At 36.0% G+C, this 20,568-nt stretch overlaps 1 protein-coding gene across 1 annotated transcript in view; it reads right to left on the bottom strand.

The window, feature by feature from the left end:
• The window catches only part of LOC150103866 (U6 snRNA-associated Sm-like protein LSm2), a 122,146-nt gene that overhangs the window by 27,324 nt on the left and 74,254 nt on the right, over positions 1-20,568 (bottom strand). Inside the window, exon 3 of the mRNA XM_090396574.1 lies at positions 5,870-5,960. Coding sequence (XP_090252700.1) covers positions 5,870-5,960 — 91 coding nt within the window. The remainder of the gene's footprint in view (positions 1-5,869; positions 5,961-20,568) is intronic.

The following is a 20,568-nucleotide window of genomic DNA, read 5'->3' as shown; positions in this document are numbered from 1 at the left end:
AAGCTACAGTGTATGAGCAAAAGTCGACTGAATAAACCAGCAAATAATAAAAAGTATGACAGGAAAAATAGGCGTATGAGTGTGAACATGAACAAAATGAAGGATAGAGTGCTGTATGGAGACTCGTTAGTACAAGGTGTGTTAGTAGAGGATTTGACAAAATCGTACCAACCTGGTGCGACCATAAAGGATGTAACTGAGTCTATTAGAGAGCAAAAGGAAAGGGTGAAAGAAATGATTGTTGTGGCAGGTATGAATGATTTGAAAGGAGATAAAATGGAAATGATAGAAGACCTGCATGAATTGTTTGAGGTAGCAAAAGAAAAGAGTGAGAGAGTTAGAATGATTAGTCTTTTGTCACGGTATGACAGTGAAATGTTTAAAAGGAGGGCCATAATTGCGAATGACTTTATGGGTGGGTTATGTATGATGAGTGGTGTGGAATTTGTGGATGTGTGGAGTGAGTTCGATGGGCGAAAGGATCTATATAAGATGGATGGCTTGCATTTGAATGGTTACGGTGTAAGGAGACTTGAGAAAGTGTTGCTGAATGTAGTGGATGTGCAAATTCAGGGAAACTAGATTTATTAAGGGGAGGGGGGGTAGATATACAGTCCTTAGGGAGACAGTTGAATGTATGAATGAATATAATATGCCTGAGCGAATAAGAACAACAAATCAGAGTGGGATAGTTAATATAAGGCATCAAGGTAGGGTTGGGGCTAATAGGGGTCTTAAATTCATGTACACTAATGTTAGGAGTATTAGGAACAAGAAGGAAGAGTTTTTGGCCATGGTTGGCACTTCCAGACCACAGGTTATTGGTATTAATGAATCATGGCTGACTGCAGATGATATAGCTAGTGGGATTGAATGTGATGGGTATAGTGTGTTCAGGAATGACAGAGAGAATAAAATGGGGGGAGTAGTATTGTTGATGATAGCTAATGAGCTACAGCCAAGGAGAATAGAAGTTGAATTGCAGGATAGAGAAAAGAGCACATTTGAGGCCATTTGGTGTGAGATTGTGGCTAGCAGAACTAAATATACAATTAGGTGCTGCTATAGACCAGGTGATGGAAAAGATGGTGGTGAGAGTATGCACAAGCAAATAGAAGAAATGAGTGGAAGGAGGGTGATTATTATGGGAGATTTCAACTATGGTCGCATTGATTGGAGTGAAGAGAGGACACACGGGAGGAAGGAACTGGATTTTATGCGGTTATTAAGGGATAACTATCTGCGACAGCATGTAATGGAAAATACTAGGGGTCAGAGAGTGCTTGACCTAGTAATTACATCTGAGGATTTGGCTGTAACAAATATGACCACATTGCCACCAATTGGTGAGAGTGATCATAGGATCTTGACTTGAGAGGTGGCTAAAGATGTGGAATTTTCAATTAAGACAGGGTACATGTGGAATTATCGGGCTGGAAAGTAAGACAAGCTTAGGAGTTTGATTGGTTCAGTGCGATGGCATGTACAACTGCAAGGACTAGAAGTTGATAGTGCATGAGAGGCAGTTAAGAAGTGTTTGCATGAAGCAATGGCTGACTGTATACCTAGAGTCTGAATAATAAATCAAGTAGGGGTTAAACGGATGAATAACACCATTAAGCTTGAGCTGCAAAAAAAGAAACAACTATGGAGGGAATTTAAGGAGAAAGGTGACTGGCAGGCACATGAACGGTATAAAGCGCAGGCCAGAAGGGTAACGAGTGTGGTAAGAAAAGCAAAAAAAGGATTATGAAAGAACATTGGCCATGCAGGCTAAAGAGAATCCTAAACAGTTTTTTAGATATGTAGCAAGTAAAAGGAAAAATGTACATGGCAGAATGATTTTAAAGAATGCCGATGGTAGGGAGGTAACTGAATCAGTTGATATAGTTGAGTTACTGAGTGAGCACTTTGCAAGTATATATCATCCAGGTGGTGACATTGCAGAAACGAATAAACCAGTAGATTATACGGGAATTGTGGTGAATGAAGTGGAGGTGAGTAGTCTATTGCATAACCTCAATGTCAATACATCCGTGGGATTGGATGGTATACCAGCTCGTGTCGTACGAGAAGCAGCTAAAGAACTGTCAATACAGTTCTTTGACAGTTCTTTAGCTGCTTCTCGTACGACACGAGCTGGTATACCATCCAATCCCGCGGATGTATTGACATTGAGGTTATGCAATAGACTACTCACCTCCACTTCATGACCATTCTGTTTAATTTGAGTCTTGGGTCTGGGTTAGTCCCAAGGGGGTGGAAAGAGGGGAAAATAGTTCCACTGCATAAAGGTGGTTCCAAGACTGCTGTTGTAAATTACAAAGGATTGGATAGATGAAAATGGGATATTTTATGAGAGACAACATGATTTTGTGAAGCGTAGAACATGCCTCAGTAACTTACTCACGTTCTATAACACAGTGACGGCTGAACTGGATAGGGGTAATGGGTTTACAGTGATATTACTGGACCTTGCCAAGGCCTTTGACAGGATACCACATGGAACCCTAATCAGTAAACTGGAGTAGATGGGGGATAGATATAGGGTTGGTGAGATGGATAGGAGGGTGGTTGAAGGAGAGATACCAGAGAGTGGTTTATTCAGGAGTGGAGTCTAAAAGACGGCTTGTGACTAGTGGTGTGGCGCAGGGCTCTGTTTTTGGACCACTGCTTTTCAATTTGTTCATCAATGATATAGGAAAGGATTTGAGAGGAAGTGTTCACTTGTTTGCTGATGATGCAAAGTTGGGTAGAGCAATTGTGAGTGCACAGGATGTCAAAATGTTACAGGATGATTTGGATAGGTTGGAGGGCTGGGCTAGGAAAAATGGATGTCAATTTAATGTGGCAAAGTGTAAGGTTATGCACTTTCGGGTGAAAAGAATAGCAGCAGTATATTGCATTGGTGGAACCGTACTCCAGGAGATTGATGAGGCCAGGGATTTCGGAGTGTTGGTGGATAGGGAATCGAAGTTTAGGGGGCATATTGCAAAAGTGACTAAATCAGCTCATCAAATCACTTGGCTTCTGAAAAATACTTTAACATGCAGAGACAAACAAGTTGGTGTTCCTCTGTATCGAGCCTTGATAAGACCCCATCTGGACTACTGTGCCCAGTTATGGGCACCAGTGTTTCTTCATGATGGGGGAGGAAGTGGAGAGGATCCAGAGACGAGTGACCAAGATGATAGAAGGTCTGTGGAATGAACCTTATGAGAATAGGTTGAAGATTTGAGGGTTGCAGAGATTGGACGATAAGCGAAGGAGGGGTGATATGATTGAGACATTCAAATTACTGAAGGGTTTCTACAAGATTGATCCAGAAGATATTTTTGAAAATATGACTGGTGGTGGGAGGACTAGGGGCCATGCATAGAAGCTGGGCAAGAGCGTGGTTGACAAGGGTGTTAGAGCTAGGTTTTTTACTTGGAGAGTGGTGAATGAATGGAATAAGCTTCCAGAGTCTGTTGTGGGTGCTACAACTGTGAATGAGTTCAAGGCAAGGTATGATAGATACTGTGTCAATGTCGAATAGTTGTTCTTGACATGATGTTAGGGCCTCCCTCGATGAGTCTGTCGACTCCTTGGAGTTGCACAGAACAATAACAATAACAATCTTCACTAAAAATCGTGCCTAAGTAGGTGAAATGTTTTACTTGTTCCACAGGTTCTCTGTTCACAATGCAGTTGACATTTTCAACGATTCTGCCTATTTTCATTGTCTTTGTCTTTTTATTGCTGACCTTCATACCATATCTATTACAACAGTTATTCAATTTAGTCAAGGAATCTTGCAGACTCGTAGTGGATTTACTGATAAGTATAACATTGTCCGCATAAAGCAAAGAGCTGACATTAACATCTCTAATTTTGATATCATGTTTAATACCACTTTCCTTCATAATGTGATCCATATAGATAATGAATAACAGAGGGGATAATGTACTTCCTTGTCTCAAACCAGATTTAATATTAAACCATCTTCCTGTACTTCCTTCAATTCTAACTGCTGACTTACAACTCAAATAAAAAGTAAGTATTGCTTGATATAATGCTCAATTAAATAGCCTCTCTCTTGGCACCTTATCATATGCCTTTTCCAGATCTACAAAACTCAAATAGAGATCTTTGTTATATTCCCATGATTTCTCCACTATTTGTCGTAAAGTGAAGATCTGATCCTGACAGCCTCAATTTGGCCGGAATCCAGCTTGTTCTTCACCAGCTTTTCTTCTACAATTCTTCTCAACTGTTTCTCAAGTATATACTGGTATGATATCCTGGTAAGATATATACTAGCATATATCTTACCAGGAACACTCAGTAAGGAAATGCCTCTGTAATTCTCACGTTCAGTTTTATTTCCCTTTTTATATATGGGTACTATGAGGGCTCTACTCCAATCATCGGGAATTCATCCCTCTGTCCAGGCCTTCTGAACTATGCAAGTGCAGCCACTGCCAGACATTTATACCACCACCTTACGTCAGCATTTCTGGTCAAATATCATCTACTCCTGCTGCCTTTCCACATTTTATGCCTTTGATGGCTTTTTCTACTTCAAGTATGGATATGTATTCCTGACTGTATGCCCATTGAGTGTTTTTTACCACTGTGCTATCACTGCTTGTTTCATTTAGCAATTTCTCTAAGTAATTACTCCATACTTCAAGGATATCTTTTTCTCCCATTTTCATGTCACCTTTATCATCTCTAACTCCTTTTACAGCACTCTTTCCTCCATTCCTAAGCTTCTTCAACAACCTCCAGAATATTTTGCCACCTTCTTGATATTTATTTTCTATGCTCTTGCCAACGTCCTCCCATAACTTTTGTTTAACTAGTTTTACACAGTATTTAGCTTTCTTACATTTGTCTCTGTATTCTCTAAGAGCACAAGCTGACTTATTTGCCAGGAACTTTTGATATGCTTTCTTCTTTTCCTTCACTGCCTCTTTAACTTCCTGTGTCCACCATGGAGTTCTGATTTTTCTATCCTTGCAGACAGCCTCACCACATGCCTCTCTGGCTGAATCAATCAAGGTTTTCTTCAAGGCTTGCCACTGAATCTCTAAAGTTTGGTTCCTGTTCTCAAACTGTTTCATTTTTTCTTCAATAATCTTTGTGTATTTTAGTCTACAGTTCACATTTGAGAGCTGCTGAACTTTTATTCGCTTTAAAACTTTCTTACATGTTATTCTTTTCAATATGAAATTCAATTTTATCCTGCTCAAGGCTAAATACTGATCAGTTCCAATTTCAAATCCTCTGTACATGCTGGTGTCCTGCACAAGGGAGAAAACATCACTATCGACAATAACATAGTCAATGAGGCGTTTTCTTATTTCTTGCCTCCTCTTTCCATGTGAATTTGTGCACATTTTTATGTTGGAACATGGTGTTAGTAATAACCAGTCCATGTCCTGAGCAGAAATCCAACAAATATTTGTTTGCCATTATTATTAGCTTTGTCCTTTTCTCCAAATTTTCCCAATATATTTTTGTATGTCTGACAATCATTTCTGTTTAATCAAAAAAAAGGAATTCTGTTTAATCAAAGTTTAACAGTATAAAGGTTAGCAATGAATCTTCTGAACTCCATGGAGATACCTATATCATAATAATAAATAACCAATTAAAAATTAATTTTTGTCTATTTTATTGCTATACAGCATTCCTTCACAATCATCATTAGCAATGTGATAATGGACATTAATATAAGATTCTGAAAAAAATCATATTGAAAGGATAAAAGTATAATCACAATTTCATGATGGTTTTTTTTTAATTAACTATGTTAACAATATTATTCAAGTCTATAGTGAGATACAGATTAAAAACAGAAATTTGGATAATTACCACTTACCATATGTGGGTACTTTTCAGGATCTGTAACACTAATATCAGTAAGTTTGATGTTCAAATATTGATCCACTGAATGTAGGGTACCGCAGATGCTAATAAAACATATTCACACTCAATTACAAATATAGACTACTAGAACAGTATTTAATAATGTAATATTTAGTAATGAGTATAGGTAGCAAGCAATCAAAAAATAAAGACATCTGAATATTATTAATATACTTCTATAAGAAATACACTGCTGAGAAGCAATGCACATGCATAAGTTAGAGTGCTATGTGTATTGTGTGTATAAATTGTATTTGTAAACATTTTGTAAAACTTGTTCTTTCTGACAATTATATAACCACCTGCTTACCTCTTGATGTTGATCTATCTTCGTGGATGGACTGGGTTTGTTAGAATTATGGCTAAAACTATGGGCACAATCAGAGCTTTTCTTGGGATGGTATGCAACAGTACACTGTACTGGCACCTTTATTAACAGTTACATGTGACATATGGATATAGTATCATTTTGATTGCCAATTTTTCCTGCTAGCAAAGAATGCATACCAGCACCTATTGTTTGACAAAAAAAAAAAAAAAGTACTAGGCACAATATGTAGTGCATCTGTAAACTTCATATGCTTTTCTAGCCAGTTTGTCTGCTTGTGGAATAAAAAATTCTGCTGCTTCCAATACCAGCTAATTTACTTTCAACTGAAAGCTCTTACAAAAGATACTATATCCTACATAAGATTTGAACCTAAGTATTTCCACCAAATGGCAAATATCATGATGCCCTGTCATAGCAAGTATATTATAGAATCTCTGTGGGAAAGTTTCAAATGTATTTTGTCATTTCTGAATGTCATTCTCAAGAAAGAGAGATAGGAGTTTCTCTGATTTTCTGAAAGACTATTCTTTCTACCTCATAGACAGAAATAAGTGACGTTATGCATGAATGGATAGAAACCTAAAGAAAAGACTAATAAAATGCTATATGTGGAGTGTTGCCCTCTATGCAGCTGAAACTTGGACATTGAAGAAAGAAATTAAGATTTTGGAAAGCTTTGAGATGTGGATTTGGAGAAAGATGGAAAAAATCAAATTGACAGATAAAATAACTAATGAAGAGGTCTTAAAAAGAGTAGAAGAAGAAAGAAGTCTGTTAAGGAGGATAAAAAGAAGAAAGGGAAACTGGATAGGACATATTCTGAGAGGGAATCATCAGAGATACCATTGAAGGAAAAATAGATGAAAAAAAGACCCAGAGGAAGAGTAAGGAAAACAATGCTAGATAACATGCAGAATGGAGACAGGCACACAACCTTGAAAGAGAAGGCTCAGAACAAAAGAGAGTGGAAGAAAAGTTTTTGCTACTAAAAGAAGAACCTGCTCAATTGCAGAATACTCAAAAAGAAGATGCATGAATATTTATGTATAAAGAGTGATTTGGTGATTTTGTCATAATTTCATTATCTTATTTCTGAGGTCATTTCCATCAGAAGTGTAATATAAGCATGGATCTGTTTTTCAATAATTAAAGAGCTATGGATATTTGAAATATAGCATAAAATGAACAAATTATTTATTGAAAAAAAAAAAAAAAAGCACTGAGTTAAGTAAACATATTAGGATGGGCTAATGTGTTTACTAACCGCTCAGAATGGCTGCAGTCACTTATGTAATCCTCATTCTTTCAACAATGGAAAGTGTCATCTTCATCTCTTGTGCTACATTTAATCCCAAACATGGAATTCTGACAGAATAAGATAGTGATCAGAGTAGTCAAATATACAAACCATCCATCAATAATCCATTAATCAGAGAATTGCAGTATCACATTTCTAGTGAAATTTAGGATTGATCTATCATGCATGTTATATATTTGTATCGTGTTTACAAGGAAATGTTCTCTAAAAAAGCTAGCAGTTAAGTTTGCAAAAATTCAGCATAGAGGGTTACTTGGACGATCAGATACTGTCAGAAAATGGATGGGCTAATCAGTTCATCGGTAATAATAATACCACACCACTGGTTTACAGAAATATAATGTTGCAAATTAGTAAAGTACTTATTACTACACTGAATGGGCTATGAAATTCACCTAATTTACTACTGTATGATCCATTCCATAGAGTAGTAAATAATTTCTAACATATTTCTATAATTATGTGGTGTGATATCATTAATGACCAGATGATAAAAGCATTAATTTTCTCGCAGCATCTGAAAAGTAACATTTTATGCTGAATTTATACACAATGAACTGCTAGTTCTTAAAGAATGTTCTCTCTGCAAATACTACCAGTATGATGAGTAAACTCCAAACTTTGCTAGAAACAGGAAATAATATCTGGCCTATAGTGGTGGAATTTAATCATCATACTGGTTGTATTTGCATTTGCAGAGAGAAACAAATTATTTATTGCTCACTGCATTTCATTTTGCTAGAATTCTATGTTTAGGAATAAATGAATAGTGATGCAAGAGATGAAGTAGGTCATTTCTTGTGTAACATCACTGTAGATTTTGATGCTTAAAATATATTAATGGGGGTACCATTCTTCATGAATGAATTTGAATAACACTGGCTGAATGCAACCAGTCTGGTCAGAACCTTTGTAGCTCAGTCAGTACTGACAATGTCCTTTAGCAGGGAAAGACCTAAGTTTGACTCTCATCTAAGATGTGAAGATCCTAGTCTCATGTAAAAAAAAAATGTATTTTAATTATATTTCTAGTACTGAGTGGAACCACCTTTGGCCTGAATGACAGCAACTACCTTTTAGGACATGCTTTCAAGTAATTTCTGATACATTGCAACAGAAATATTCTTCCATTATTCATACTAAGCTATCCTATTGCTGATGGCCACTGTGGTATGGAGTGAATTCGATGTTCTAATTCACCCCAAAGATGTTCAATGGGGTTGAAATCTAGACTCTGAACTGGCCAGTCCAACACTTCAACACTGTTTAACAGAAACCAGTCTTGGACATGCAGTGCAGTATGGCATGGAGCATTGTTGTGCTGAAACATACACAGCCACTGCCAAAGTACTTCCACAGTGTCGGAAGCATGAAGTTATCCATGATGTCCAAGGTAGCCACAGACATCATAGTTTTGGGCACGTCCACCAATAAACCAAGCCCCATCAAACTTGATAGTTGGAATGATGCTGTCCTTCCAGAACCATTCCTCAGGTAATCTCCAGATCCAAACATGACCATCAGATTGAAACATTTGGAAGCATGATTCATTGCTCCACAGAATCCTTTTTTCCATGGTTTGAAAGACACCAGCCTAAATGTCATTAGGCACTGAGGTGGTGGTGTGGGAGGGGATGTGTGGCTTGTTTGCAGCAGCTGTCGTGGTAAGTGAAGGCATGCAAGAAACTCTCCGCAACCACTACAGGGATGGCATAACGGCACTGGAGCATTGCTGGAATAAATGTACAGGCAGCCCTTGGTTAATGCCTCACTTCCGTTCCTGAAAAAACAGGTGTAAACCAAATCGGCATAAAAAGAAACCCAATTTTAATGTGAGGTAGAAAGTTATGTTCCACTCAGTCAAAAAAATATGCACACGAAGTATGTGTAACATTATTATATTTAAAGCTTTGATAACACATACGTATATATTTGTTAAAATAAAATTATTAATAATGAAAACAAAACAAAATTATATACAAAAAATATGAAACTTCTAAAAGATATTACATATTTCTATGTTAGAGTTCCTGGTTTCGGATCACCTGCATTTTTTTTGAAAAAAGTATCCAATGTTAACTGCCTAGATTTTCTTTTTCTTTCTTTAAGGAGTTCAGTGTAAGGTCGAATAGATGCGATTAAACTCCTTTATATGTTCACACTCTGTTCCCAATCGTGGTCCATTTTGCAGAATTCACCAGTCAATGTCTCTATGCTTGCAAGGATACACTGTATATCAGCCGTTTTTATATCTCTCAGAGGACCTTCTTCGTTTTCTTTCTCCTCCTTTGGATGCTAACTTAATTGTTCGGCTAATTCTTTTAAGTCTTCATTGGAAAGTGATTTATCATGGCTCTCTAAGACTTCTGTCACATCTTCAGCTGTAATATCGTCCAATCCCACCTTTCACACAAGCTTGGTAAAGTCTTCAATAACATTCTCCTCTTGCTCTAATTACTCGAAGTCGTGCATAAATGCTGGAAGAAGTTTTTGCCATTCTCCTTTTAAACAATATGCTGACACTTTGTTCCTAGATGACTTGATGTGTTAATGCCCTTCAAAATATCGAATGACCGCCAATAGTCTTGAATAGTTTTTCCTGAAGTGAAGTGTCCAATACTCTTACCATTTCCATAAATGTTATACGGAGGTAATAGGCTTTGAAGATTGATAATCTCCTGATCCATCGGTTGCAAAAGCGATGTTGTTTTTGGGGGCATGTAACAACCTTGACATCCAATGGTGTTCTTACTTCAGCAAGGTTTTGAGGATATCCAGGGGCATTATCCAAGAGAAGCAATGCCTTGGCTGACAAATCATTTTCTTTACAGAAGCGAAGCACGGTAGGACAAAAATAATTTGTGTACCAATCTATAAAAACATTTTGTGTAACCCAAGCTTTCTTGTTCTATTTCCAATAGACTTGCAGCATGGCTTTTAGACCCTTGAAGGTGTGTAGTGTCTGTGAATGGTACACCAATATTGGTTTAAGCTTCAAAGTCTCCTGAGACATTTGCACCCAACAAAAGCATAAGTCTATCATATGCAGCTTTAAAACCTAGAGCAGAACGTTCTTTAAAGGAAATGAAGGTGTGTGATGGCAATTTTTTCCAATAGAGCCCAGTCTCATCACAGTCTTGAAATTCTTTAGGAAAAGCAGCTGCTGCCGCAACATCTGCACTTGCCACCTCACCACATAATATGACACGCTTGCACTTACTTCGAGACTTAAATCTCATGAACCAACCTTTGCTGCCTAAAAATGTTTCTTCGCCTCCATCTGTCTTTTAAAGATGCTCAAAAATTGTTTTTGTTTTCTCAGTTATAACAGCCTGCACCAGAGGAATGTTTTTCTGATTCAAGTCATCCAACCATAATGATAATAATTTTTCTATTTTTTCACGAAGTTTACCCCTGCTATAACCTACATGTTTTGCATTTAGTACTGCCATAGATTGTTGCACAGACTGTTTTATTCTATCTGCATTTTTCATAATTGTAGTAACCGTCGATGGAGGTTAAGTTCATACTTTTACAGACATTAGCACATGTCTGTCCATCTTCTATTCGTCGAATCACTTCCATCTTTGTTTCAAGCGTGATTGAGTTAAGCCTTCTTAACACCAAGTTCTGCTAACTTTTCTGCACTTCTTTATTAAGACATGGTATGTAATTACGTACTTTATCAATTTAAATCTGTATGTATGTAAAAAAAAATTAAATAGAACAATTAGGAAAATTCAATAGTAAAACTAGGTTTGATGCATATACGTCGTAGTAGCTCGGTAAACACTAAAAAAGAGTGCCTGCTAGCATCATTTCTCAGTCAGACCACACTACAGTAAGAAACTACAGTTATTGTGAATCATAGTAAAATGAACCATTGTAAACCGAGGGCTGTCTGTATTAGTCTTAAGGGAGATTATGTTGAAAAAAAAAATTTTTGAAATTATAAATTCATTTTTCATTGTTAGGCCGAGAACTTTTCTGAGCACCCTCATACGTGCATGCAGACACTAAAACTGGATAAATGAGGCTAAAGAAAGGCAACTAAAGTCAGGCTTAGAGTCCCCGTATATAGCTCCCCATATTTGGCTAAATTGGATGATCTTGGCCATTGGGCTGAAGATCTGAGGATGAGTACTTCATAAATTTTGGGCAGTTTCATGCATCCAGATTTGTTGAGGCTTGGAAAGTTTCTCAGAGCTGAGGCAGATTCTGGGAATAGCGTCTCATATTTGTATTTGCTGTGGTGCAGAACAGTGGCCTTCTTCAGCATATCTTGCAGTTAGTGTCCTAATCATGGTCAGCAAGTCCAGAGTGGCTGTAATAGTGGAAATAGATGTAATCCATGTGATCTAAAATTCTGATATTGACTGTCCTGCCTGTTTGGCTGTAGTAAGACAGTTTATAACTACAAAGGACTTTGCAGACACCTGGTAGGTCTAGGGAATGTGGCTGGTCTTTGATGGGGTGGATAAGGGATGCCAATTTTTTTTTTATCTAGTTGTATTTCTTTAGGAGTTTTGTTAATTATTCAGATTTTCCCCAGATATATAGAATGGTGATAGATTTTATGTAATCTCTACTCTGAAGGGGAGGTTTGCAGTAACAGGGTTTTAATACTTTGTGGGAATTTTAGCCATTGACAAAGAAAGTGTTAAGAATGTGGTCAAGTTCAGTAGTTAGGGCACTGCTATCAGAACTAAATTTTGCCCTGTTATATATGGTTTTTATAATCCCATATTGTTGAGGGAGGGTGATGCGACTGCTGGTAGATGTATCTACTAGTATGTGTAGGTTTCCTGTAAGCAGAGAATGCCAGGTATCCATCAGGCTGTCTTGTAATCAGTATCTTGGAAGGGGAGGCTGTTGTTGTTTTTCTTATCTAAGATAAACTGAATCCTTGGTACGGCCACGTTTAAACTTGGCAGCCCATTTCTTAATTGTTGAAAACAAAAGAGAGGCGTGTTCATAAACTTTTATGAACTTCGAATGAATTTCTTTTGACATTAAACCATCTTTTACAAAGAATATTATAACCACATGATACTCGATTTTATCCATTTCAAGGGATACAGACAACACTTTTACTTCAGGCAGCTGTATAAAACAAACTACTTGATAGAATGACTTGCAACAATTTCACAAGGATGCTTATGACAGATGTACCAACTTAGAGAGAAAAAAAAACTTGCCGATAGTGTTGCCATCTATGGTCAAGGCTGAGAACTTTCAGACTATCCTCGTAACTTCATGTCCACCATTTTATTCTTTTTTTTTTAATCCTTGCAGACAAGTTTACCACCTATCTCCCTAGATGAATCAGTCAATGTTTTCTTCAGAGTTTACCAGTGAGACTCCTAGGTTTGGTGCTTGTTTTCAATTTCTTTAATTTTTTTTTTCAATAATGTTTGTATAGTCAAGTCTACAACTTACCTGTAAAAGCTGCTCAACTTAATCCCAAGTCAATGCATTTGTCCCAACAAAACGTTGGGACAAGGTGCATTGACTCACATGGAGAGTACTTTGAAGGAGACTAGAATATGGTATATAAACTTTAGTACAAATTTTTTTTAAAAAAAAATTCTGGTTATTTTTGGGTATCCCCTCATATGTCTCAACATATATGCTGTCAGAAATCATGTCTCACATGCAGCTAGTGAAAAGATGTAACACTTTATTATTAAAATACTCTGGATTATAGCTAGTTGTCGAAAGCTTTTTCACTTGGTTGTAATATAAAATTGCTAAAAAATTATATTATTTAATCCTTGATCCAAATATAAGCAAAAAAGTTTGTGAAGTATTTACCCAATACACAACTAGGGAAGACTAATGAAGCCATCAGGCTTCCCTAATGGCTTCAAATTAATTGCCTTAGTATCCCATAATGCAAAGCACACATCCATTCAGATGTGTGTAATGCTATGCATTATGGGAAGGGCAACTATCCAGACAGTTATAGCTTTTCTGCCATCTTATCCTTTGTGAAGGGACATCTAAAGCCAGTCCTTGGCATAATGTTGATTTTTTTTTTTTTTTAAGCAACATTAGAGGATACGAGTTATGACATTAGTTCTTTTGTGTGTTATAATATGAAGTGTTTCCAATACTAATTGCTATTGCTGTGATAAGTTTGTGCTCTGGTAATGTAATTTGGTAATTTAAATTACCACAAGGTACTTTGACATATTTCTCATATCTATGTAATGATGTTCTTCCCAGTGACAGAACATCTTGTTTGTCTGTGGTAGGATAGCTTGTAGCTTCATGGAATTTTATAGATGAGTTTGAGAGGGGATATTGCTGGTCTTTGGAAAGTATGATGCTTGTGGTTTAGCTATTAGTTTGTAAATTTATGTTTCACATTTTCTGAGTGTCACTGTTAATATATTAAGCTGGCACTGCTGTGGTCTCTCTTTGCTGGGGAGAGAGAAATAATAGTATATGATGTTTTTTCTTCTTGCAGATATCGGAAAGGAATATTTTCCATGAAGGTTAGTTCTTTATTAAGTAATTTTTCACTGACAAATGGATCTTGGTCTATCTTTAAGGGTAATGAAAACTACATATTGTGGAGTTATATTTTAATTATGGTTGAAGTGACTAATTCTATGAGACTAGTTTATTATATCTGTTAATTCTGTGTGTTCTTCTGCAATTACCTTTTTTTCACAATGAAAAAAATCCATTTCTGGTGAGGAAAACCTTGCCACCTCTTTCTTTGCATCATAAATGGAATTTGAACACAGTTTTTTTCCAACTACTAAAAACTGATCTATAGAGGCACACATGTTATTTGAGATGGGTTGTGGCAGGAAAGTTTTCATATATATTAGTTTATGAGAGTGGGATTTTTAATGACCATTATATCTCGATATAGTAATCTGTGATTATTTTCTCTTTCATTTGTAAAACTGATTCTAGGATATTGGTTATTTAGCTATGTTGTGTCATCCATCTTGCTAACTGATTCATTTATGATGGTTATTTGAACTTATCGTTGTTTCTTTAAATTCCGTTTTTATTTTTTTAGGTGTTGATTCATACTGATCCGAATATAAAGAAATTTATATTATCCTGTGCCACTTTATATTCAGATTAGTCTATATATTACAGAGGAATCGAATCATTCATCAACTAACGTTTACAATCTCACTTTTCTATAGGCAGAGGCTATTGATCTTCATTGATATTATTGATATCTATTAAGGCTTCCACAAGGTCCGATAAGTTTTTTTATGAGTGGTGCAATGAATGAAGATCAGGCAAACAACAAATTGAATTCAATAAAACAAGACATTTAATGCAGGGTTATATAACATGTACATCCAAATATAACTTTCTAAACAAGATAATGCAATTGAACAAATCCAGAATATCTCTGAGATACAGGTAGCTATTCAGTTAGGTTTTAAGATTAAAGTCAAAAGTCTTAGATCTTATTATTCATGAGATACGTATTTCTATCACAACTTGTCTCTATTCTATGAGACAAATCATATCATTTACACATCGATTTAGTTCTAGTGCTCAGAATAGATATAATGCATTAGGTATCAAACATTCAACTCTTAGTTCTCTATATTCTGTCGATTTACAAAATATAAATCTCACAGTTCAAAGTTCCAGAATTCACAATAAATATTCTTATAATTGGCTTCTCTAATTCACTTCTAGTCTATAAACACTTAACTGAATTACAAGGCAGTTATCAATTCAAGGAGAAATACTTCAGTGCTTCATTCTTTCAACTATTTATATTTAAGCGCCACAGCTAGGGTTAAGATATATTCTTCTTCTTCTCCCATAGTCCTAAATGAACCGTTGGGTCATTCATGGCTGGTAGGTGATACTCTTTGCTAGCCTCCTCCAGTCGTCTTGATCTCTTGTTCTTGATGTCAGTTGAGAAAGGGAGGAATTTGTCCATTTTTTGATGTTATCAGTCCATTTTAATCGAGGTCGGCCCCTAACCCTTGATCCCGGAACGATTCCTTCTAGGGTTTGCTTTGGAATGCCATTAGCCCTCTCCACATGTCCGAACCATTTCATCTGTCTTCTTCTGATGACTGTCAGAATATTTTCCCTTTTTCTCCCATCTATTGAGTCAATCAGTTTTTGGACATTTTCACTGGTTTCGTGAGCAGTATAGAGAATTCTCAAAAGTCTTCTGTAAGTTTTCATTTCGAAAGACAGGAGTCTCCTCTCATCTTCCTTCAATAAAGTCCAGGCCTCACAACCATACAAAAGGACAGAATTCACCAAGGTGTCAATTAGTCTTAGTCTGGTTGTGATTGCTATTTTGTTATCTCCCCACAATGGTTTTAACTTCTGTAGGGCCACGGTCGCCTTAGCAATTCAGTATTTAATGTCGGTTTTTGAACGACCATCTTGACTCAACGTGCTTCCTAGATAAGTGAACTTCTTTACATTCTCAATTTGCTTATTGCCAATTTGTATCTTTAAGAATTCAATGTCTGATTTTGAGGTTATCATTGTTTTTGTTTTTTGTAGGTTTATGTATAATCCATAATTTTTTAATGTGAAAACACAGCTGGTTATCTCTTGTAATTCTTTTTCACTTTCTGCCAGAAGATCGATATCGTCAGCGAAACGTAAGTTATTTATTCTTAGTCCGCCAACTACTATTACAGTCATATTCATAAAGAGCTTCATCTATGACATATTCCAGAAAACAAATAAAAAGAAGAGGGGACAAGATGCACCCTGTCTTACCCCCGTTTTGCCCGGAACGGTTCACTGCTGTAATTTTTAATTTCAATTCTCATATCAGATGAGGAATAAAGAGATTTAATAATCCTAATGATTTTGTTGTCAATACCATAATGTTCTAAAATTTTCCATAATGCCTCGTGCCATATTGAGTCAAAAGCTTTTTGAAGGTCTAAGAAGTTGTGACAGATTATTTTGTTGTGTTCTATGTATTTTTTGCCTAGTATGTGTATTGTAAAAATATGGTCAATTGTACTTCTGGACTTCCGGAAACCTGCTTGTTCATCTGATAGCCTGCTTTCTATTTTCTTTTCGATTCTTGACAATAGTATTTTTAACAGGATTTTGCTTGGATGACTAATAAGGCTTATTGTTCTATAGTTGCTACATTTATTGCTGTTTCCCTTTTTCCTAAAAAGGTACAAGGACAGAAGTCCGCCAATCAGAAAGCCAAGTCTCTGTGTTCCATACGTCCTGGAATAAATTAGCAAGGTGTCTATGATGATGTCACCTCCTTCGCATATCAGTTCCACTGTGACACCATCACTTCCCAGTGATTTTCCAATTAAGATATATTAGGCAGAACTAAATTTTCATTCACTTCACACTGGATGTAAAAAGGATAAGTCTTACCGGGTTACAACTTCTGCACACTGAATCCACTTAGGCACATTTTCAAAATTCCTGTTAACTAATTACCGTGAGGAAACACAATTCAAAGAAATCTTCACTATGTTAACTGAAATATTAAACACAAAGCTTTACAAGTCTTGACACAATAGATTTATGTCATGTACTAATTCCTTATCTTCCACTATGTATTGACTACAGCTCTGCAACTTTCCTCCTCTAATCATTAGCAATCTATCGTAATATCAGAATTCCATAGAGGTAGTTTTTAATGCCTATTTATTCCCGGTCCTTTCCTTGTCGATTTTTTTGCATATCTCAACTCGCCTTTCGTGACACACGACCAGCCTCTTCGCCGTCCCTAAGCTTTCTCCTCTTTGTTTACTTTCGTTTTCCAATTAACTCTTTTATTCTTCCCGCCAAAATCCGGTTCTAACCAGTTCAGCTTACATTTACAGGCTTCTCTCCATATCATAGCCGTTCACATTCTAAGCACGCACTAACTAAAAACAACTCCATTTCTCCTTTACTAGCCAATCAAATTCAATCAGAAGAATTATATAAAATCATATCAACAGAATTCCACATATATACATTCTCTTTCAGAAATAATAAATAAGGTAATAATCCGTAGTTCACATAAAATATATTTAAATATGATAAATACAAATTCTTATTATACATATGCACAGCTTCTTATAATATTTATACAGCAACAAATAAAATAAATTGAATGACACTTTAATACCGAGTCTTTTCAGTACTAATATAAATCCCGAAATTATATAATTAAACAATAATAAACAAACTCAAAGTAACTATATGAATAATAATTTATAAGCAATTGATTAACATCAAATAATATTTACAAGTGTTGCTTGAGTCATGGCAAATTATGTTAAATGTGAATGAAGTATTATAATTCTCAAATATCTTCATTCACAATTTAACAGCTAAATATATATATATATATATATATATATATAACTAAATACATCCACAGCACCAGCCTTCACCTTATAATTGTAAGTACCATTTTAGGTGTGCTAAAACTTATTTAGATAAACACATTTTTAAAGATGTATATAACACCATAGAATCAGTTTTGTTATTATTAGTTCTCTATGAAATCAAAATCATGAGACATTTTCATTATCACACATAATGCCTATTAGGCTATATCTTAAATTAATTTATTGTTTTGTCATTTGCAATACTCCAGTCAATGCATTCCAGTCCTTTCCCATTACTCTCCTAAGTGGGGAGAGCCTGCTTGCATTTCCCTGCTGATACCCTTTTCATAAAATTTCTAAGGATAGATTATTGTTCTGCTTCTATCTCTCCACTCTATGAAAACTTGCATTAATTTTGTACAAACCTTTCACCAGCTTATGTGTCAGTCATGTTAGCGCTATTATCCATCAGGCTCTGCAGATGACATTCCCTAAATCTGTCTTGATACCTAATATTTTAGAGACCTGAAACCATCTTAACTCTGGATGATCAATTCTTCTATTGATTTGCGATTGAAAAGGAAAATCAGAAAAAGAAAATGAACACAGTTTACCATTACTAGATACCCATTATAGATGCTAAGTAAAACTTCTTCACAGTATACAGAAAAACTCATTCAGGTGATACTACTTTTCTCCCACTATCCATCTCAAAAAGTAAGTTCATAAAGCTGCTCTTTTAATATGAATTCCACAGGGTGCTTAAGGTTCAAAGCTGTATAACTGAGAGAAGACCTCCACATAGCCTCTAAAGGAATGTGGAGAACCAACCAGAACTTCTTACCTAATATCCAGTCCTCACCTTCTCATAGTACACCTTGTTAGGTATCTGACTGGTATCTATTGTACAAATAAGGATGGGCTGGCAATTTAAGATTTAGCCAACCAAATTGCATTTTTATTGGGTTCAACCAATATAAAATGATTGTACAACATGACAGAATTTCATGCTGGCTGGGGCATCACCCGATTAAGCAATTCCCCCAGTGTTTTCACCAGGAAAACAGAGCAAACAGCAAAAAGTCAGCTACTAGAACAAATTCTGAAACGCATCCCATCTCAACATCACCAGAATTCCAGATCAGTACTATCAACATAACCTAAACGACAAAGAAATGGAGGAATTGGATAAGTATCAGACCGACATAATACAGGTGACTAAAACAAAAAAGACAAAACTGGTGAGATTTTTCTGGGCAATAAATGCAAAATGTTACATTCAGGCAATGACAATCAAGGAAAAGGAGTAGCTCTAGTATTGAACACAGAATATGAGGCTAATCTTCTTGAATGGCAAGCAATATCACGTAGAGTGATGTAGGCAAATATCAGAATGGGGAACTGGACAATGAGACTTGTTTGTGCAACTGACACAATGAAAAATTAAAAGCTGGTCCTTGTTGGGGATCTAAACAGTAGAGTACGAAATGATTGTCATACAAAAATATTTTGAGAAAATTTAATGAAAAGAGCGAAACTAATAATGATTGCAAATACCTGTTGGATTTCTGCTCAGGACATGGACTTTTTTTTTTTTAAATGTTGGACCCATACATGAGATGTTGGTTGATCAATCTATAATACATTAGTATCGTATATGGTTGTTACTTACACAATGTTCCAACATAAAAACGTGCACAAATTTACATGGAGAGAAGAGGCAAAGAATAAAAAAAAAAAGTCTCATTGATAGTGATGTTTTTTCACTGGTGCAGGACACTAGAGTATACAAAGGATTTGAAATTGGAAGTGATCATAATTTAGTCTTTAGCAGGATAAAATTGAATTTCATATTGAAAAGAATAACATGTAAGAAAGTTTGAAAGCGAATAAAAGTTGAGCAGCTCTCAGATGTAAACTGTAGACTAAAATACACAAACATCATTGAAGAAAAAAATGAAAGAAGTTGAAAACAAGACCCAAACTTTGAAGATTTGACAAATCCTAAAGAAAACACTGACTGATTCATAAAGGCATGTGGTGAAGTCTGTAAGGATAGAAAATTCAGAACTCCATGGTAGACTCAGGAGGTTAAATAGGCAGTGAAGGAAAAGAAAAATGCACATTGAAAGTTCCTGGAAAGTAAGTCAGCTTGTGTTGTGCTCTGAAGGAAGAGCACATCTCAGAGAATACAGAGAAAAATGTAAGAAAGCAAAGCACTATGTAAAACTAGCTAAACAAGAGTCATGGGAAGACTTTGGTAAGAACATAGAAAATAAATATCAAGAAAATGGCAAGATATTCTGGAGGTTGTTGAAGAAGCTCAGAAATGGAGGAAAAAGTGCTGTAAAAGGAATTAGAGCTGCTAAGGGTGATATGAAAACTGGAGGAAAAGATATCCTTAATGTATGGAATAATTACTTAGAAAAATTGCTATATGAAACAATCAGTGACAGCACACTGGAAAAAACACTTGGCAGACATGCAATCAGGAATACATATCCATACCTAAAGTAGAAAAAGCCATCAAAAGCTTGAAATGTGGAAAGGCAGCAGGAATGGATGATATTCAACCAGAAATGCTCAAGTATGGAGGTATAAAAGTCTTGCATTGGCTGCATTGCATAGTTTAGAAGGCCTGGACAGAGGGATGAATTCCAGATAATTGGAGTAGAGCTTTCATA

Source organism: Typopeltis vanoorti, chromosome 8 (assembly GCF_054136105.1).
Source record: "Typopeltis vanoorti isolate ZY-2024b chromosome 8, IOZ_Tvanoo_1.0, whole genome shotgun sequence".
Classification (NCBI taxonomy): Eukaryota; Metazoa; Arthropoda; class Arachnida; order Uropygi; family Thelyphonidae; genus Typopeltis; species Typopeltis vanoorti.
The sequence above is the reverse complement of the archived record's forward strand: the minus strand, read 5'-3'. Positions and strand labels throughout refer to the sequence as shown.